The following is a 15,700-nucleotide window of genomic DNA, read 5'->3' as shown; positions in this document are numbered from 1 at the left end:
TCAAACTGCCGGGGTGGAGATGGGGAAGAAGGGGGTTGAGGCCCGTTGTACGGCTGACCCGCCCCTTGGCACCGGAACAGGAAATGAGGAGGTAGGGGGAGGCTAGTGTGTCACCCGCTTCCTGTCATTTGCCTGCTCCTCTTGCGGCCTCGGCCCCGGGTGAGGGCCGGATGGGAGCTGCTCCCAATTGCTGGGGGCTTGGGGAAGGGGGGAGAGACTCGACTAGCAGAGCTGTTTTTGTGGGGGCCGATTATCCGATGGTCGGACGATAGCGGGACCTTTACTACTGACAGGGCTTGACCCCTTTTTGTTGTCGACCTCTTTACCCCCCACCCCCCATCCTCCCTTAGCCCCCTCTCCACCCGACCTCCGAAACGTAAAGTAGGGGTAGGGGGCATATCTCGGGGTAGTAGATAGTAGGCCTGTATAGTTTGATTGCGTTATCTTTCTGCGGGCAAGCCAGCCAAACTTAATGGATTGAAATGAGTTCTTCCGCACACACATTCACACACAGCACACACACACACACACACACACACACACACACACACACACACACACAGGGCCCTGAAAGAGCACACACAGAAGGATCAGACTTCACAACAGTGCCGTTGCGACGCCAAACTGTCAGTTCAGGAACCTCTTTGGGACCCCGACGGAAGAGTAACAGTTTGAGGAACAATTTGTTGGTTTGGCCGAAAGTCATTCAAAAGACGGAAGTGTGTGCTATATAATGTTACCACGCCGCGTTAGTCATTCATCGCACCTGCAATTTACAACAGGATCTGGACGATGGATCAGAAATTATGCTATTTCCCACTGTTCTGTGTTCGCTTTTCATTTCACTTGATTTACATTACAATAGAAATTTGTTAACAAATAATCATCGAATTCACTTTTTTTTTCTTTAATTGCATTTCATCTTCCTTTGTTGTTGCCTTCTTCCCCCTCCTTTTCTTGTCTGGCGCATTTCCACGTTCGGTCGTTTAGACAGTAGGCTTTTATGTGGGTATTCTTTTGTTTAGCTTCCTTGTTTTAGCAACCATACTTCCAGTTTCGTTTTCCTTTTTTTTTTTTCTTAGATGACATGTCATTGTTTCAGTAGGTATACAATTATTTTCATTCTGTTGTAGCCTTGTTTGTTTACTTGCTCTTGTTGGTATCAGTCATAAGGACTTGGAACTCGGGAGAAATGGATTCCAGACACAGAACACCTACAAAAAACACACCCCAGTACCTTCCCCACCCACACCCACACCCACACGGTGGTAGAAGAAATGGCCCGGCTCACACCACCACTCTTTCTCCAAACCACCCCCGTCCCACTTCGTCTTCTTGACTCTAGTTGGCAGTTTGCCTCAAGACATTGGCAAGCCGATGCAGACAGTGGTTTTGTCTGCACAGAGAATAGAGATGATTTTGTCAATGGTGTATACTGCTTGCATGCACTTGGTAGTGGTGGATCCTATACGCCAGAGCACAACAGACTTTTCTCCTCGTATCTCCACTTTTTCATTCATTCCCAGCGCGCTTTTTTTCCACAAAGTACATCACTTTTCTGTCTTCATCCCCCCTCTCTCTCTCTCTCCTTCCTTTCTCTGTGTTTGTGTGTTGCCCTAATTTCTCCTCCACATCTTCTTTAATCGTTGTCGTCATCGATGACATAAGTACCACCCCCTCCTTCCTCGTCTCAGACGATGGGTAGTCTTCACTTAACCGATTTGCATTTCTTTGCTGCCACATTTCATCACAAACTTCACTTTACGATCATCTTGATCGATATTCAAAGCGGCGAGTGAGGGAGGTGGAGGGGGTGCTTCGTTCTTGAAGACAAACCACCTGGTAACACAGACAAAAATGTATATCTGAAACTGACCAAGAAAAACAAGGAAATTTGGGGATTTTTATTTTTTTTTATTTTATTTTTTTTAATAGTATTATTATTATTTAATAATCTGAAAAGCGGTCACCTACCCGACCAAACCTTGTCTCAGGCAAAGGGGTGTTTTTGTTTGGGCGTGGATTTATCTTTTAAGTGACTGGGGTAATTCTTCTGGGCGGCCAGCGAAAGTAGACACTCATGTCGAAGACAGACTGGAAACAGTTGCAGTGCCAGCCTCGTCCACTCCAGCGCTTATGGACTGGTACGAAGGACAATTGGCACAAATCGATTACAGCGGTTACAGTTTTCACCGAATTATACACGCCCATTGAAAGTGCTGTTAAACAGAATTGGACGTGTTCTCTGCACCCATCTCCCGAAGTCTGGTGAACATTTGTTATCTCTGCCTGCCTGTCTGCGTACCACATCCCCACCCCGCCTCTCTGTCTCAGTGCCCCCCCACCCCCCCCCCCCACCACCCCCACCCCTCTTTCTCTCTCTCTCTCTCTCTCTCTCTCTCTCTCTCTCTATATATATATATATATATCACGTGAAGGTTGATAAACGTTTATCTTGTCATATCTTTACTCATGATCTTCCCCATGCTGATCTTTTTCGTTGCGCAGCGTCAGTGACCCATATCACTCTTAGAATTTGTTACTTTGATTTTATTTAGCTCCACAGGATACATTTACATTTTATGTGCTGGAGTTAAGGAGACCCCAGATGGGCAAGGGCGATAGTTTGGGTTTGAATGTTCTTGGAACCCAGATGTGACCGCGTTTCGCTCGTGATATCTGTCATAAATGAAAACTAAAATAAGAAGAAAGAAAGAAAAACTAAAACAAAAACAAACCTGTTGCGATAACATGCAGGAAGACCACTGAAAAACAAAAACAAGAATCGAACGCACAAACAGTACTGACATACATAAACCAGTGGTCCCCCCCATTGTAGTGCGATCTGAAATTGCCCTCACATCTCTGTGGAATGATACTTAATCTTTAGTGCGGTCTGGGGAAAATAAGAGAGAGAGAGGAAAAAAGGAGGGAGAAAATGGATCGCCTCCATAGTAGTTCCCCTTGCAGAAGAGGACCAGAGAAAATGATATTCTCTTCGACCTCATTTGGTTCTGTCCAGCCAGTTAATAAAGTGAGATTATATGGGGGACCCTCCTCCGCTTCCCCTCCCCCCCCCCCCCCAAGTGTCATGCTGAGACGAATAAATAGGGAGGGACGGGAGAGTGAGGGGTGTGGGAAGTGAAGGGCGGTGGTGGTGGTGGCTACTGTTTGTTCATGTTCATTATCCTCACCCAGTTTCCCTTGCCCTTGTCACGCACGTACCTTGGAGTCACGGTTGTTCGGTAGCGCAGGAAGTGGTTTTGAGTCACCGTGACCCCCTAACCTCGGAAAGCCGTATTTTAGGACCCGGGATGATGGAAGTAGGGGGAGACAGTGGGCGGGGGTAGGGTCCGCAGGGCATAGGGCCTCTTTTCATTCATGCCTTTCGTCAAAAACTTTGAATTTGGCGTGACCAAGTTTTCTGTTTCAGTTCAAGATGCCCCCGCCCCCCCCCCCCCCCATGTTACTGTATTAGTGTAATCATCAAATGCACGAACGAAAACAATCTCATTGTTTACAGTTAAAGAAAAAAAAATAAGAGAAAAAGAATGGTTGGGAAATCAAGACCCATGACCAAAGAAAACACTGTGGTATCTATCTATATCTATATTTATATGTATTTTGTATTTCTTTTTATCACAACAGATTTCTCTGAGTGAAATTCGGGCTGCTCTCCCCCATGGAGAGCACATCGCTACACTACAGCGCCACCTATTTGTTTGTTTTTTTTCTATCGAAGTGGATTTTTCTACAGAATTTTGCCAGGAACATCCCTTTTGTTGCCGTGGGTTCTTTTACGTGCGCTAAGTGCATGCTGCACACGGGACATCGGTTTATCGTCTCATCCGAATGACTAGCGTCCAGACCACCACTCAAGGTCTAGTGGAGGGGGAGAAAATATCGGCGGCTGAACCGTGATTCGAACCAGCGCGCTCAGATTCTCGCTTCGTGAGCAGACGCGTTACCTCTAGGCCATCATACAGTACGACATAACAGATTCATGCTGTTGATGTAAGTTGCAGACAAAGTCAATGCTGCACACATCCCTCTGATTTTTGTTTTTTGTTTTTTTGTAGTTATTGTTGTGGGAGAGGGGGGTGGCGTGGGGGGGTGGGGGGGGGGCGTAAACATTGGAATTCAAATGTCACAGTAGTTACCAAGATTGAACAATGGTCTGACAGTAGAATTTCTCCTCTGTGTGTTTTACTGTGTGTGTTTACTGTTGTTACCTGTCTCTCAGTAATTTGTCTCTGTCTGCTTGACTTTCTCTGTGCACATGTGTGTGCTCACCACATTACACCTGTTACTGTTGTTTTGTGTTTTTTTGTGTGTTTTTTTTCTCATGGCCTAAGCGCGTTGGGTTACGCTGCTGGTCAGGCATCTGCTTGGCAGATGTGGTGTAGCGTATATGGATTTGTCCGAACGCAGTGACGCCTCCTTGAGCTACTGAAACTGTTACTGAGCCCACCTGCCCCCCTCCTTGCTTTAAACAGTATTTGAAAATGTCACAATACAAATTCAGTTAATTCGACAGGACAAGTAAGTTCTATAAGTTCCTGTTGTAGTTTACGTGTTTTTAAACACTAAGTGTTTGCCCTTCCTTTAACCCATCCCCTCCCACTCCCTTCCCTTCACAGGCATATACTGTCACGCACACATTCTCTCTCACCCACACCCACCCTTCTCTCTCCCTCCCCCTACCCTCACCTCCTTGCACTCCCTTTCTATTTCGATATACTATACTTCCAAGTGTTTATCTTTGTCCGCGTGGTAACCCTGTCAATGGCGGATGGTGTGGCAATCCGGATGAGTTGCATACATTCAGCACGCACTACCACTCGCTCGTTTACCCTCCAACCCGCCCCACCCACACATCCCATATCATGCCCCCGACCTTTTATTTTCCAGACTTTCTGCCATGTTCTTGGGGATCGTAGAATGAAGAGCTTCGTACTATGGAAAAAAAAAAAAAAAAAAAAGGGGGGGGGGGGGAGAAAAGAAAAACCAGCCATTTGCAGTGCACTTGCAGTCTACCCACACACTCCACGACTACTACACTACCTACCTATAACAACACTCACTGCAACTGCCACCTGCCCAGCCGTTGCTGGCTTGTATTGCTTTACTTGCTCCTGGCTGTATGTACTGCTTGCTGCTTTCGTGGTTCGCCAGCAGCCGAGAGTTGGCAAGGCGTCAAACCGCAGCGTTCTCAGCAGTTGTGGTGTAGTGGTGGTGGTGATGGTGGGTTGGCGCTGTAGTCGTGTGTGTGTGTGCAAAAGGCCATATTTGTGGGTTCGTTTGTAGCAGGTCTGGGTTCTCCGTTTCGATGAGCAAGGGTAGAGTCAGGTCTGGTCAGGTTGTGGACTCTATGTGTGTGTGTGTGTGTGTGTGTGTGTGTGAGGAGAAGAAAAATAGGGCTGTGTTTGTATGTTTGCACGCGTACGTCTGTCTGTATGCGTGCGTGCATGCGTGTGTGTATGTAGAGGAGAAGGTGGGTGTAGATTATATTTTAATTTCCCAAAAGGATTTATAAAACACAAAGTATAAAATACAATTGTACTCATATTTGAAAACATCATTCACAGAATCGCACAGTAATTTTAACAGCAGTGGTATTGTGCGCGTGCGTCAGAGCGATCGCACGAACATGCTTGTCTGTTGATTATTTGAAAACGTTTCACTTGACATCCAGTTCAAAGGCTAGTTACCTTGGTGAATCTCGCTAGAATTCCCCACTTCTGCAACCTTTGACCACACACACACACACACACACACACACACACCTTGCGAATTCAGCCCACCCTTCACTTCTGTTTTCATTTTATTTTATTATATAAATACCCAAGGGGTTTCGCATGCCCTTTTTTAAACTCGTCGTGATCACCAAAAGACCTGCGCCGAACTTTTTTCACCTTGCCTCCTCAGTACATAACCCTTGCCCCGAACTGATGAAGTTCACTAACGATGGGCGGACCATGGACTTTTATTTACATATATATATATATATATATATATATATATATATATGAATATGTGTGTGTGTGTGTATGATCTTGCTGTGCGTGTGTGTGTTTGTTGTTGTTCAACTCCGCCGTTTAAGCAACCACACACTCCATTCTCGAGGTGGATGGCCAGGGTTGGACATGCTCGTATTTCCATGGCCCATCGAACTCGGGCTGGTGGGATCCTTCATTTCCGTGTATTGGCAGGACTGAGGCGCCAGAGGGTTTGCACAGCTATCGAAAAGGGCCCGGTTTGCCAAGAGAAACTCATGCACCTCGCGGATCCTTGAACTAGAAAGGAAGCCCGCTCCCCCTTTCAAAAAAAAAAAAAAAAAAAAAGAGAGAGAGAGATGTATGTAAATCATGTGATGCTAATTGAATACACTTCAATAACTGACACCCTGCACAAAGATAGGTGTACCCGCGAGTGAAAAGGTTTCGACACTTATTGAGCCTGTCACCATGGAGTCGGTGCTGAAATTTCGGCGCCGAGTTTCTGGATTAGCGGATAGCTGTCAGTTTACGAAGATTCTTGTTGGCAAACTTTGATACAATTTATACTGGTGGATGAACACTCGAATTTAGATTGAAGCGTTAGATTTGTGAATGAGTCGTGGTTTCAGGTTTAAAGAAAGGAAACATACTTTCATTTAGGGACCACCGGAATGATACGCCCACCCCCTCTCCTCCTCTTCCCTCTCTCTCGCTCGTTGCACGTGTTTGTGGATGTGCAGCGACGATCAGGGAGTTTTGACAGTTGTCATGTCTACCTTTCATAACCGATAGTGGCGTGTGCGAGCGCGTTCGCATGCATGTGTGCGTCTATCGTTACTGATGAAATGTGTGTGAATATTCACGATTGTTAATTTGGTTCAATGTGTGTAAATATTCACGATTGATATCGGTCTTGTACCTCTGTTAGTACTGCGCGCATGCACGCACACACCGACAGACGGACACACACACACACACACACACACACACACACACACACACACACACACACACACACACACACATTGATGTTCGTCCGTTGCTTGCAGCAAGCACCGCACCGTAGCTGATTGGCAATCTCGCACTGCTTGGTGCTCAAGGAAATGGACAGAAATACCTGGTGGCTTTTTGCTCAGGTAATCTGCGGTGGAGGTGGGTGGGGGGAACGCGGCACAGATTGGTGGTGCTCGGTGGAGGAAGGAGAGAGAGAGGGAAGGAGAGGGAGGAAGAGATGGGGGAGAGAGGGAAAGGGAAGGGAGGGGGTCAAGTTTGGAAAGGGGGTGTTGGTGGTGAAGATAGGCCAGACGCCAGTGCCGAACCCCCCATCTCCTCTTCCTCCTCCCTCTCATCTCACTCTCCACCCCACCACCACTCCACCCATTCTGATAAAATATTGCAGGTATTTGGCAGGGGACCAACGCAGGCTAGCACACGGGAGAGAGTTCAACTTTTTTTCTTTCTTTTTTTTCAGTTCGTTGGGCTGCTTGCATCCGGCAGGCAGTGTCAGAATCAGCGGAAGTGCTGCCTGCTTCTTCCCTCCTTCCTCCCTCTGCTTCCCTCCTCCACATCCCCCTCCTCCGTCCGCCCCCTCCTCCTCTCCTCTCCCCCACCTCCCGTCCCACTCACAACCGCCTCCCAACACTTCTCTTCCTATCGCCCACTACCTTCCACCCAATACCTTCTTGTGAAGCACACACGATCAGCTCCTATGGATGTTTTTTTCGACCGACTCCTACACTGCACTGCGCTGCTCTCTTGCCTTCATGAGATCTTATTACTCAACTTTGGCACTCAAATCTTATCCCTGCTCCACTCTGTCTCACAGAGATTAGTAATAATGACAGTATTAATAAGAAAATGTTTGTGTTTTTGCACGCGTACATCTGTTTGTGTGCGTGCGTGCGTGCATGTGTGTGTGTGTGTGTGGTATACTGATCGCCAGGACTTGGTACCCCTTCCCTCTCAATCCTCCACTCCCTTCTCTCTCCATTTTAATTCTTCCTTCCTTGCTATCTCAACACGTTCGTTGAACATTGCGCGTGGAGGAGGAATTCTGTTAAATGTGCATTCACACATAGTGACATACCGATGTTTGTGGACACCTAGTTAAAGTATAATTTTTCACATTTGAAATGGAATGCTATTGTTTATGAATAAATAAGTGCGTGTTTGTTTGGGGGGTGGGGTGGGGGGGGGGGTATGATGATTAGGGGGAATCAAGGTAGATGGATGATGGAATCAAAGATGAATATAAGCATTTGAAGTACATGTAAGTACAAATAAACAACATTATTTAACGTACTTTGTCAAAGGTAAGTATTTAATTTTAACAAGATACAACTGATAATGTAATAATGAACATCATCATCATAATCACCATCATTATCATTAGTAGTAGTAGTAGTATTGCCACGCCGATCATGAACGAATATTTTTTGTCTTGTTTTGTTGCAGATCTCCCGAGACTCAATAGACGCCGTCAAAAACTATTTCCGCAAGGACATGACCAAGGCTGATTGGGTGCTCATCATGGAACTGAAGAAACTGTTCCAGATTTTGTGAGCCTGGCACACAACACCAGCACTCTCTCGTGTCATCATCATCTCCGTTGAATGTGCAGGAAGTCAAAGAAAAAAAAAAAGACAACAGCAACAACAACAGGGGGGGGGGGGGGGGGGGACGTTGACATGTGTTGACTTCCGGGCTAGAATCGGACCCCAGGGACATCTGATGGGGGAGTGTGGGTGGAAGAGAGGGGAGTGGGTAGAGCTGATTTGGTGGGGTCCTCCCCATGCCTTAAAAAAAATGAGAGGGAATGAATGTATATGTTTATTTAAAGACAATAAATGCATACGTTCACGAACTGACAAGACCCTTCTTTTGTGTTGATTCGTGTGGGTCAGTATTATATCCCTTCTTTCTTTGTGCAGATTGTGATCTTGTAAACGCAGCACTTGGAAACTGCCACTGGATTACCAATGAAAATGGGTAGCATTTTGAACACACTGTTTATACGTGTGTTTTTTGTTTTTGGATGTTTTTTTTTAATCAGGTAAAGACAACAGGTTTAGAAAATAAATCTAATTTGATTGCATTGAATACTTCTTACTAGCAGATCATATAATTTTTTTTTTTTCCTGTAATGAAGTTCTGCAGGTGTGTAAATGTGAAACGTTGTTATTTTGAAATAATGATTTGTCACACGAAGGAGTGATCTGAATAAATGATTAAATATAAGAATCTGAAATCATGGGTTGTTGAATAGTAAATATGTACGAACAGAATGTATTCAGTGCAAAGTGATCTTTCTGTCGTCAGCTGATTCGTTCGACTGCATCATAATTGCTAAGAAACGTAACTTATTCTGTAAGAAATGAAATGTTCCATTTAGAAGAAAATAAACAATCGGTTATCATATCCAGTCTCAACACCATTTTCCCCTCATCTTTATCTGCAGTTTTTGATACATGTTTAGTCTCATGGTAAATAATACTAATGATTGAAATGATCCAAAACAAACATGTCATTTTGTACCATTTGGGTTACATAGCACACCCCATCATTCCATGTTCCATATGTAAGCAATGCATACGAGATTGGGAAACTTGATTAAGAGGTGAGGTCTTTGATAATGCCATGCGATTGAAAATTATAATGCATGAACTTTTTTTTCTTTTTTTTTTTCTTTTTCTTTTTTTAATGATAATACTGTAAATCACTGGGTGTGGATTGACAGCACTTACATACCAGAGACAGTATACAGACTTCGGAAGCCAGGGGTCACCCTTCCAGTAAATGAGTGAAACAAACATCAGTGGCAGCCCGCTCGTCTTTCTCGGTTACAAAACAAACACGCGCGCGAACGCATGCGCTTGCACCCCCACCCCCACTCACCCTTTCCAAACCACCACCCCCCTTCCCACACTCAGAGGAAATGCGTACGGAAGAGAGAGAGGTGGGTTTGAGTTTAAAGTGTAACTTGGGGAGAGTAGGTGGAAAGTGGCGGGAAACGTAACAACGCAGATGCTGGCAACAGTGGATTCGGTGCTGACAGCACGATGGAAGAGACTGCTCCATGCTCACGACACCTTTATGCATCACAGGTGAAAACCACCGCTTAATGTGATTGTCGGTTCTTCAACCTATATACGCCGTGTGAGAACGCAGATACGTACACATACTTACACGCGCAATATCTTTGCCCTTTTTTTTTTTTTTTACTTTCCCCCTCCCTTCCCCATTCCAAGTTCAGGCCGGAAATTAAATGACGTCAAACTGCCGACCATCTTCGTTTGAATACCAACACGAAAACGTGTGATCTGACGCCCGTTTCCTCCCGACACCCCCACCCCCTCCCTATCACCCTTTCCAGTCTCCTCTCACCACCACCCAACACCCTCCCCCGCCGGGTTTACCAACCCCTCTCCTCTTCATACTCTTGTGAGATAAATCTCATCTGCTGAGCTGACGTCGAAGATAGAACAGGAAGAAGAGCGATACGATTACATAATCACACGTTCTCTCTCTCTCTCTCTCTCTCTCTCTCTCTCTCTCTCACACACACACACACACACACGCACGCGATCACGAATGTTATCTCACGTGTGCGTTCGCTGTTCAAAACTAACGTTACCATTGTATTTCCAGACAATACATTCACATGAATGGGTTATGGAAGGGGTGTGGGAGTCTTGTAGAAATGGAGGGAGAGAGAGAGAGAGAAGATGAACTTTATTATCATGTCTTCACCCCGATGCGAATAACTAACCGACTTATATCTCGCTTTATACAAGGTGTCTGCCCCACTTTCACGCGTACATGCTACAACAGATGCGGAAGAAAATTAATGTTTTTTTCATTCGACCATTAATGATTGGAAGAATATTGAAGACACAAAGGAAAAGGCAAAGCAAAGCGTACGCGTGTTGCAACCTGTCGCCAAAGAATCCATAAAGACCTGGCCCCTGTCCCACCTCCTGTCGTGGACTAACTGATGACAAAGGAATATTAAATTCTGCTGTTTAAAAAAAAAAAAAAAAAAAAAAAAGAGTATCTTCCCAGTTGCCTTACCTGTCTTGTCAGTCTCGGGCGAGAAAAGTTGGGGGATGAGTAGGACAGGTATTTGAGTAAACAAGAGTGTGTACAGGTGTGATTGATAGTATCCCTGTTTGCTTTTTTCTTTCTTTTCTTTTTAAATCGAATTATCTGATAAAGAGAGGGGTGAGTGTCTTCAACGCTGCGTGCAACAAAGGCATGATCCTTGTCTTCGCAATGGCCAGACTGCCTTGGGACTGAATAGCTTGAGTGTACATGTGATGTTCTTAAATCACTAGATTTGCTGGTGGTGGTCAACTCGAACGAAGAGGGAATAAAGGGAAGTGTACTGATCATTCGTCATTTCTGTTGGGATATTTTGTTGTTGTGTAAAGCCGTTATGTTGATTTCGTTTCAAGTATTGAAGAAGAAAAAAAGTGTGCAAGGAGGATCCCCATGATTTGTAAGACAGACAATTACAGAAGAGTACAATTTGGATGTCCAATTGTACAAGAAAACATCCGTCGGTTTTTCCCCCTTTTATATATGTATGTATTTCTTTTTCTTTTTTCTTTTTTTTTATAGGTATGGGCAGGGGCAGTGCTCAGTTAAACATCAAGAAAAATACATTAAAAAAAAAGTTTTTTTCAAACGGGATGATCGATTATAACCTCTGGAAAACCATGTTCAAACCAACAAATATTTAAAGCTTCTAGACTTGTGTTTGGAGAACTCGAAACCGTCGGCCACTTGGCCGTGCCAAATGAATTGAGGGAGATATAGCCCTGATGGAAGCCAGCTATTATGATAACAGACGATGTTTTTTACATGCCATCTGCTTTTCATACATATAGCGCACCAGACCACGGAATAACGCTTGTAAGGTGTAAAAACTGCCCGTTGAAATTGATTTGAAAAATTTTTGGGGGGGGGGGTTCTGGTATACATAGCCTTTTTTTTCTTCTTCTTTTTTTCCCCCAATTTTGTGTGCAAGTTGTTGTTTCATATTCGTGTGAGAAATTGTGGAATAACTTTGTGAAAGAAAGGGAAAATGACGCAATACCCATGTGACTTAGAGTGTATTACTTTATTGTTATACCCATTCGAATGACAACACAGCTGTGAAAGATTGATAACAACGCTTTTCTTCTTTAACACCCATGCGAGTTATTCAAAGGTTTGTAACAGCTTTGAAAAGTCGGTAAGAAAAACAATGTTTCGTTTTAAAAGCCCATGTGACAAAGCTTTCAGTTTGTACTGATCGTTTAGGTTTATTTTTATTTGGAACGACTGGCTTATATCTGATACCTTTCTTTTATTTGGCGTAATTGACACGTTTCATGAAGCGTGAACGAGCAAATGTTTGCAAACGGAACGTTTGTATGAAGTTGCTGGAGACTCGGAATGTTTCACTGTCTTGGGAGATGTGAGTGGCTACATGTATACCTGTGCTTTTTTTTTTTCTTCTTCTTCTTCTTCTTCTTCTCCTGAATATCCGTTAGCTCTCGCTGTAAACAGCTGAAAGGACACGGGTTGAATGTGTCACTGGGTGAAACCTTTGGAAAATACGTTTCGTGGTCATGTTGTAGATACCAAGATGTGGTATTATGACAAAATGATAATAAACGATCAGTACTGGCTGTACCAACGTTGTGTGTCATTAAGTTTGTATGTGGTTGCCCTTATGTTGCTGAAGAAGCTGATCTATCTCTATCGCTATCTCCCTCTGTGTGTGAGAGAGAGAGGGAGAGAGAGAGAAGAGTACAGAAGTGAGGTGCATTTAACAAAATAGTACTGCATAGACTTTATTGTGTGGTTTCCAAGTTAACGCGGTCACACGTGTCATCAGTTATTGGGCAGAATGAAACTGACCAAGAAAGTGAGAAAAAAAAGAAGATAAGGAGCAAGACGTTTGTCCTTTAAGTAAATTTACAAATTTAACATACCATAAAATCATAATGTCTGTCCGAATATTAAATACAACTATCATCTTCTTTATTGTTCAGTTACGCTTAAGAACAGGCAAGGTCGACTGCTAAGAATTACAGAAGAGGAGGAAACCATATTGTCACGGACAGTCGACTTTGTGGTAATCCTGAGACCGCGCTTGAAATATTTGTTCAAGTCATGCTACAAAATAGATCGAGGTTGCAAGACAGCTAGAATTAAAAGAGAAATCCATATTGTTACCTACAGATGACTTCGTGGTAAAACAACAACAAACGTTACCACACGTGAAAAGCTACACATGATTAGCGCTAGAGAATTGGTCAATGGGTACCCAGACAGGAGAGAGAAACGGAGAGAGAGGTGGGTGGGTGGGAGAGGGGTCCATCCATGTGACCGACAGACGTCTTTGTGGTCAAGTTGTGCCGTCGCCATTCACAGTGGTCCACGCTCGGCAAACCACGGCTTGAGTTGACACCGACCACAGGACAGCAGGATACCCGAGATGACAGGAAGGAGAGAGAGTGTGTGTGTGTGTGGAGCGGAGTGAATGAGAGAGCAGTCTGCCCGGCATGAATGGGCTGAAAGGAAAACAAGTCAACAGTCGGTTGACATGTACTGGACACAGCTGGCCACTCGTATCACTTGGCTGGGGGACTTGAATGGTCCACACTGACCTACGTGAATACTCCCTCTCTCCCACTCTCTCTTCTTGTAAGTGTGTGTGTTGTGTGTGAGTGTGTGTGTGTATTTGTATTTGTATTTCTCTTTATCACAACAGCTTTCTCTGTGTGAAATTCGGGCTGCTTTCCCCAGGAGAGCGCGTCGCTATAGACCTTGTTCGTTAGGAAACCGGAAGTCAGTGAAAGGTTCAGCCCCTTCACCTTGGGACGTCCGAATAAGGCAACATGGCGACTCTGTCCGCTGAAACTGAAAGTACGCTTGAATCCATGAAAGTTAAAGAACCGAAAGATTTTTTTTTTTTTTTTTTTTTTAAAGAACGGACAAGTGATAAGTAGCGCGAAAGTTGAACTTGTTCGTCGTGCAAAGATTTTCTATTGTCGCGGAACCAGAAATAAGAAGGCGAAGTCAAGACATTTCTGCTGTCACAGCAACATAAACCTCCCGCAGATTTTTAACAACTGAAGACAAAAAGTATCGTTCCTGTGTGTGACCCATTCATTCAGAACCTATATACATTCTAGCATTTCATATTGTTGCTACATAGTATGAGTGAGTGAGTGAGTGAGTGAGTGTGTGTGTGTGTGTGTGTTTGTGTGTGTGTATGTGTGTTTGTGATATACATCTGTATTTAAGTGCAATGTCTACATTCACAAAGTTTTGGGTTTTTTCCCCATGATCAGAAAGAAAAAAAAAAAAAACTCGGCAGTGAATCTTAACTGGTTTGAACCACACTGCACCCCTCCCCCCCCCCCCCCCCCCCCCCCACCTTTCTCCCTCAAAGAAAAGAAGAAAAAAAGAAGAAAAATCACAGCTACAGTTTCTGAAATCTTATTTAAATGCACCATATGATCAATATCATTAGCAAGCAGTGGGTATAAGCTTTGGCTGTTGAAATCAAATTATCTCTTGTATATAAGTGATGTATATATTGCATATAAATCAACATTATATCAGATAAATATAAACAGTTTATAAACAGTTGCAATATTTGTTCACATCAGCATGGAAACAAATATCAGGAGCATTCAAACTCCACAAATCGCAAGAAAAAAGCTTTTAAAAAAATCTTCATACACAGATGATAATCTGACTGCCTTACACAATTTGTCAATACCAATGATCCTCCTGAATCAATCCGATCTCAACTAACACACACACACACACACTCTACAAATTGACACCCACTCCTGTAACCCCCCTTTAGTCTAAATTTTATGACAAAACAGTCTTCAAGGCCCTAATAAGCCATCTTTCACTGTGTCATCAGTGTCAGATTGGTGTAAAGGGTGAAGCAAAGCTGTCAGATCATTACACATTTTCACTTCCAATTTGTTAAATTTTGTAAAATTACTCAATTTACTGTCAGCAGCATTGGTTTCCACTGCTAATGCAGAAGTTGCTAGCAGTGATGTCTTCTTGGACTTGCACATCTGACAGCTGTGACAAAAAAAAGAAAAGAATAAATAATTATAGCTTGAATGTTATGACATTTGTTTTAGTTATACATTTTCAGTCAAACTCCATACATTCCACAAAATGTGTCAGATCTATTCACTGCATTATGCATGTACAGAATCTCAAGCCAATGAGTTGTTTAAATTTGCAACAATAACTATGCTTTATCTCTCTCTCTCTCTCTCTCTCTCTCTCTCTCTCTCTGTGTGTGTGTGTGTGTGTGTGTGTGTGTGTAAACATTCACATTGCCTGTGGAAGTGGCAAGGATCTTACTGTCTCAGTATCATTGTTACAGCACTTTCTGAAAATGCGCAAGCATTTCCACTTGAAAGAAGTATGTGCTGACAAATGTTGTATAGTGGAAATGCTTTGTAGTGTTTGTTTCAGGGGTACACTAGCCAGTTTTGTACTGTGTCAGAGATGCATATATCTGTGCTGAATAAATATCACAGCTAAGAATGTGACCAAAAAACAAACAAACAAACACACACACAAAAAATCCAGTTGAATGATACAACATTGGTGACTGTAAGTTTAAAAAGACCGGCTAGCTGGTGTACTGTAATTCTCCGTTTTAATGG

The 15,700-nt window shown here is 43.7% G+C and overlaps 1 protein-coding gene across 5 annotated transcripts in view; it reads left to right on the top strand.

Annotated features, from left to right (window-relative positions):
- LOC143283778 (eukaryotic translation initiation factor 5B-like) overlaps positions 1 to 12,673 on the top strand; it is a 74,037-nt gene extending 61,364 nt beyond the window's left edge. For all 5 annotated transcript variants that reach the window (XM_076590135.1, XM_076590137.1, XM_076590136.1 and 2 more), the window contains exon 25: positions 8,454 to 12,673. In XM_076590135.1, the coding sequence (XP_076446250.1) occupies positions 8,454 to 8,561 (108 nt within the window). In that variant the 3' untranslated portion in view covers positions 8,562 to 12,673. The remainder of the gene's footprint in view (positions 1 to 8,453) is intronic.
- Positions 12,674 to 15,700: the final 3,027 nt, after the last annotated feature.

The sequence above is a fragment of the Babylonia areolata genome, chromosome 7, assembly GCF_041734735.1.
Source record: "Babylonia areolata isolate BAREFJ2019XMU chromosome 7, ASM4173473v1, whole genome shotgun sequence".
NCBI classification, from domain to species: Eukaryota; Metazoa; Mollusca; class Gastropoda; order Neogastropoda; family Buccinidae; genus Babylonia; species Babylonia areolata.
The sequence above is the reverse complement of the archived record's forward strand: the minus strand, read 5'-3'. Positions and strand labels throughout refer to the sequence as shown.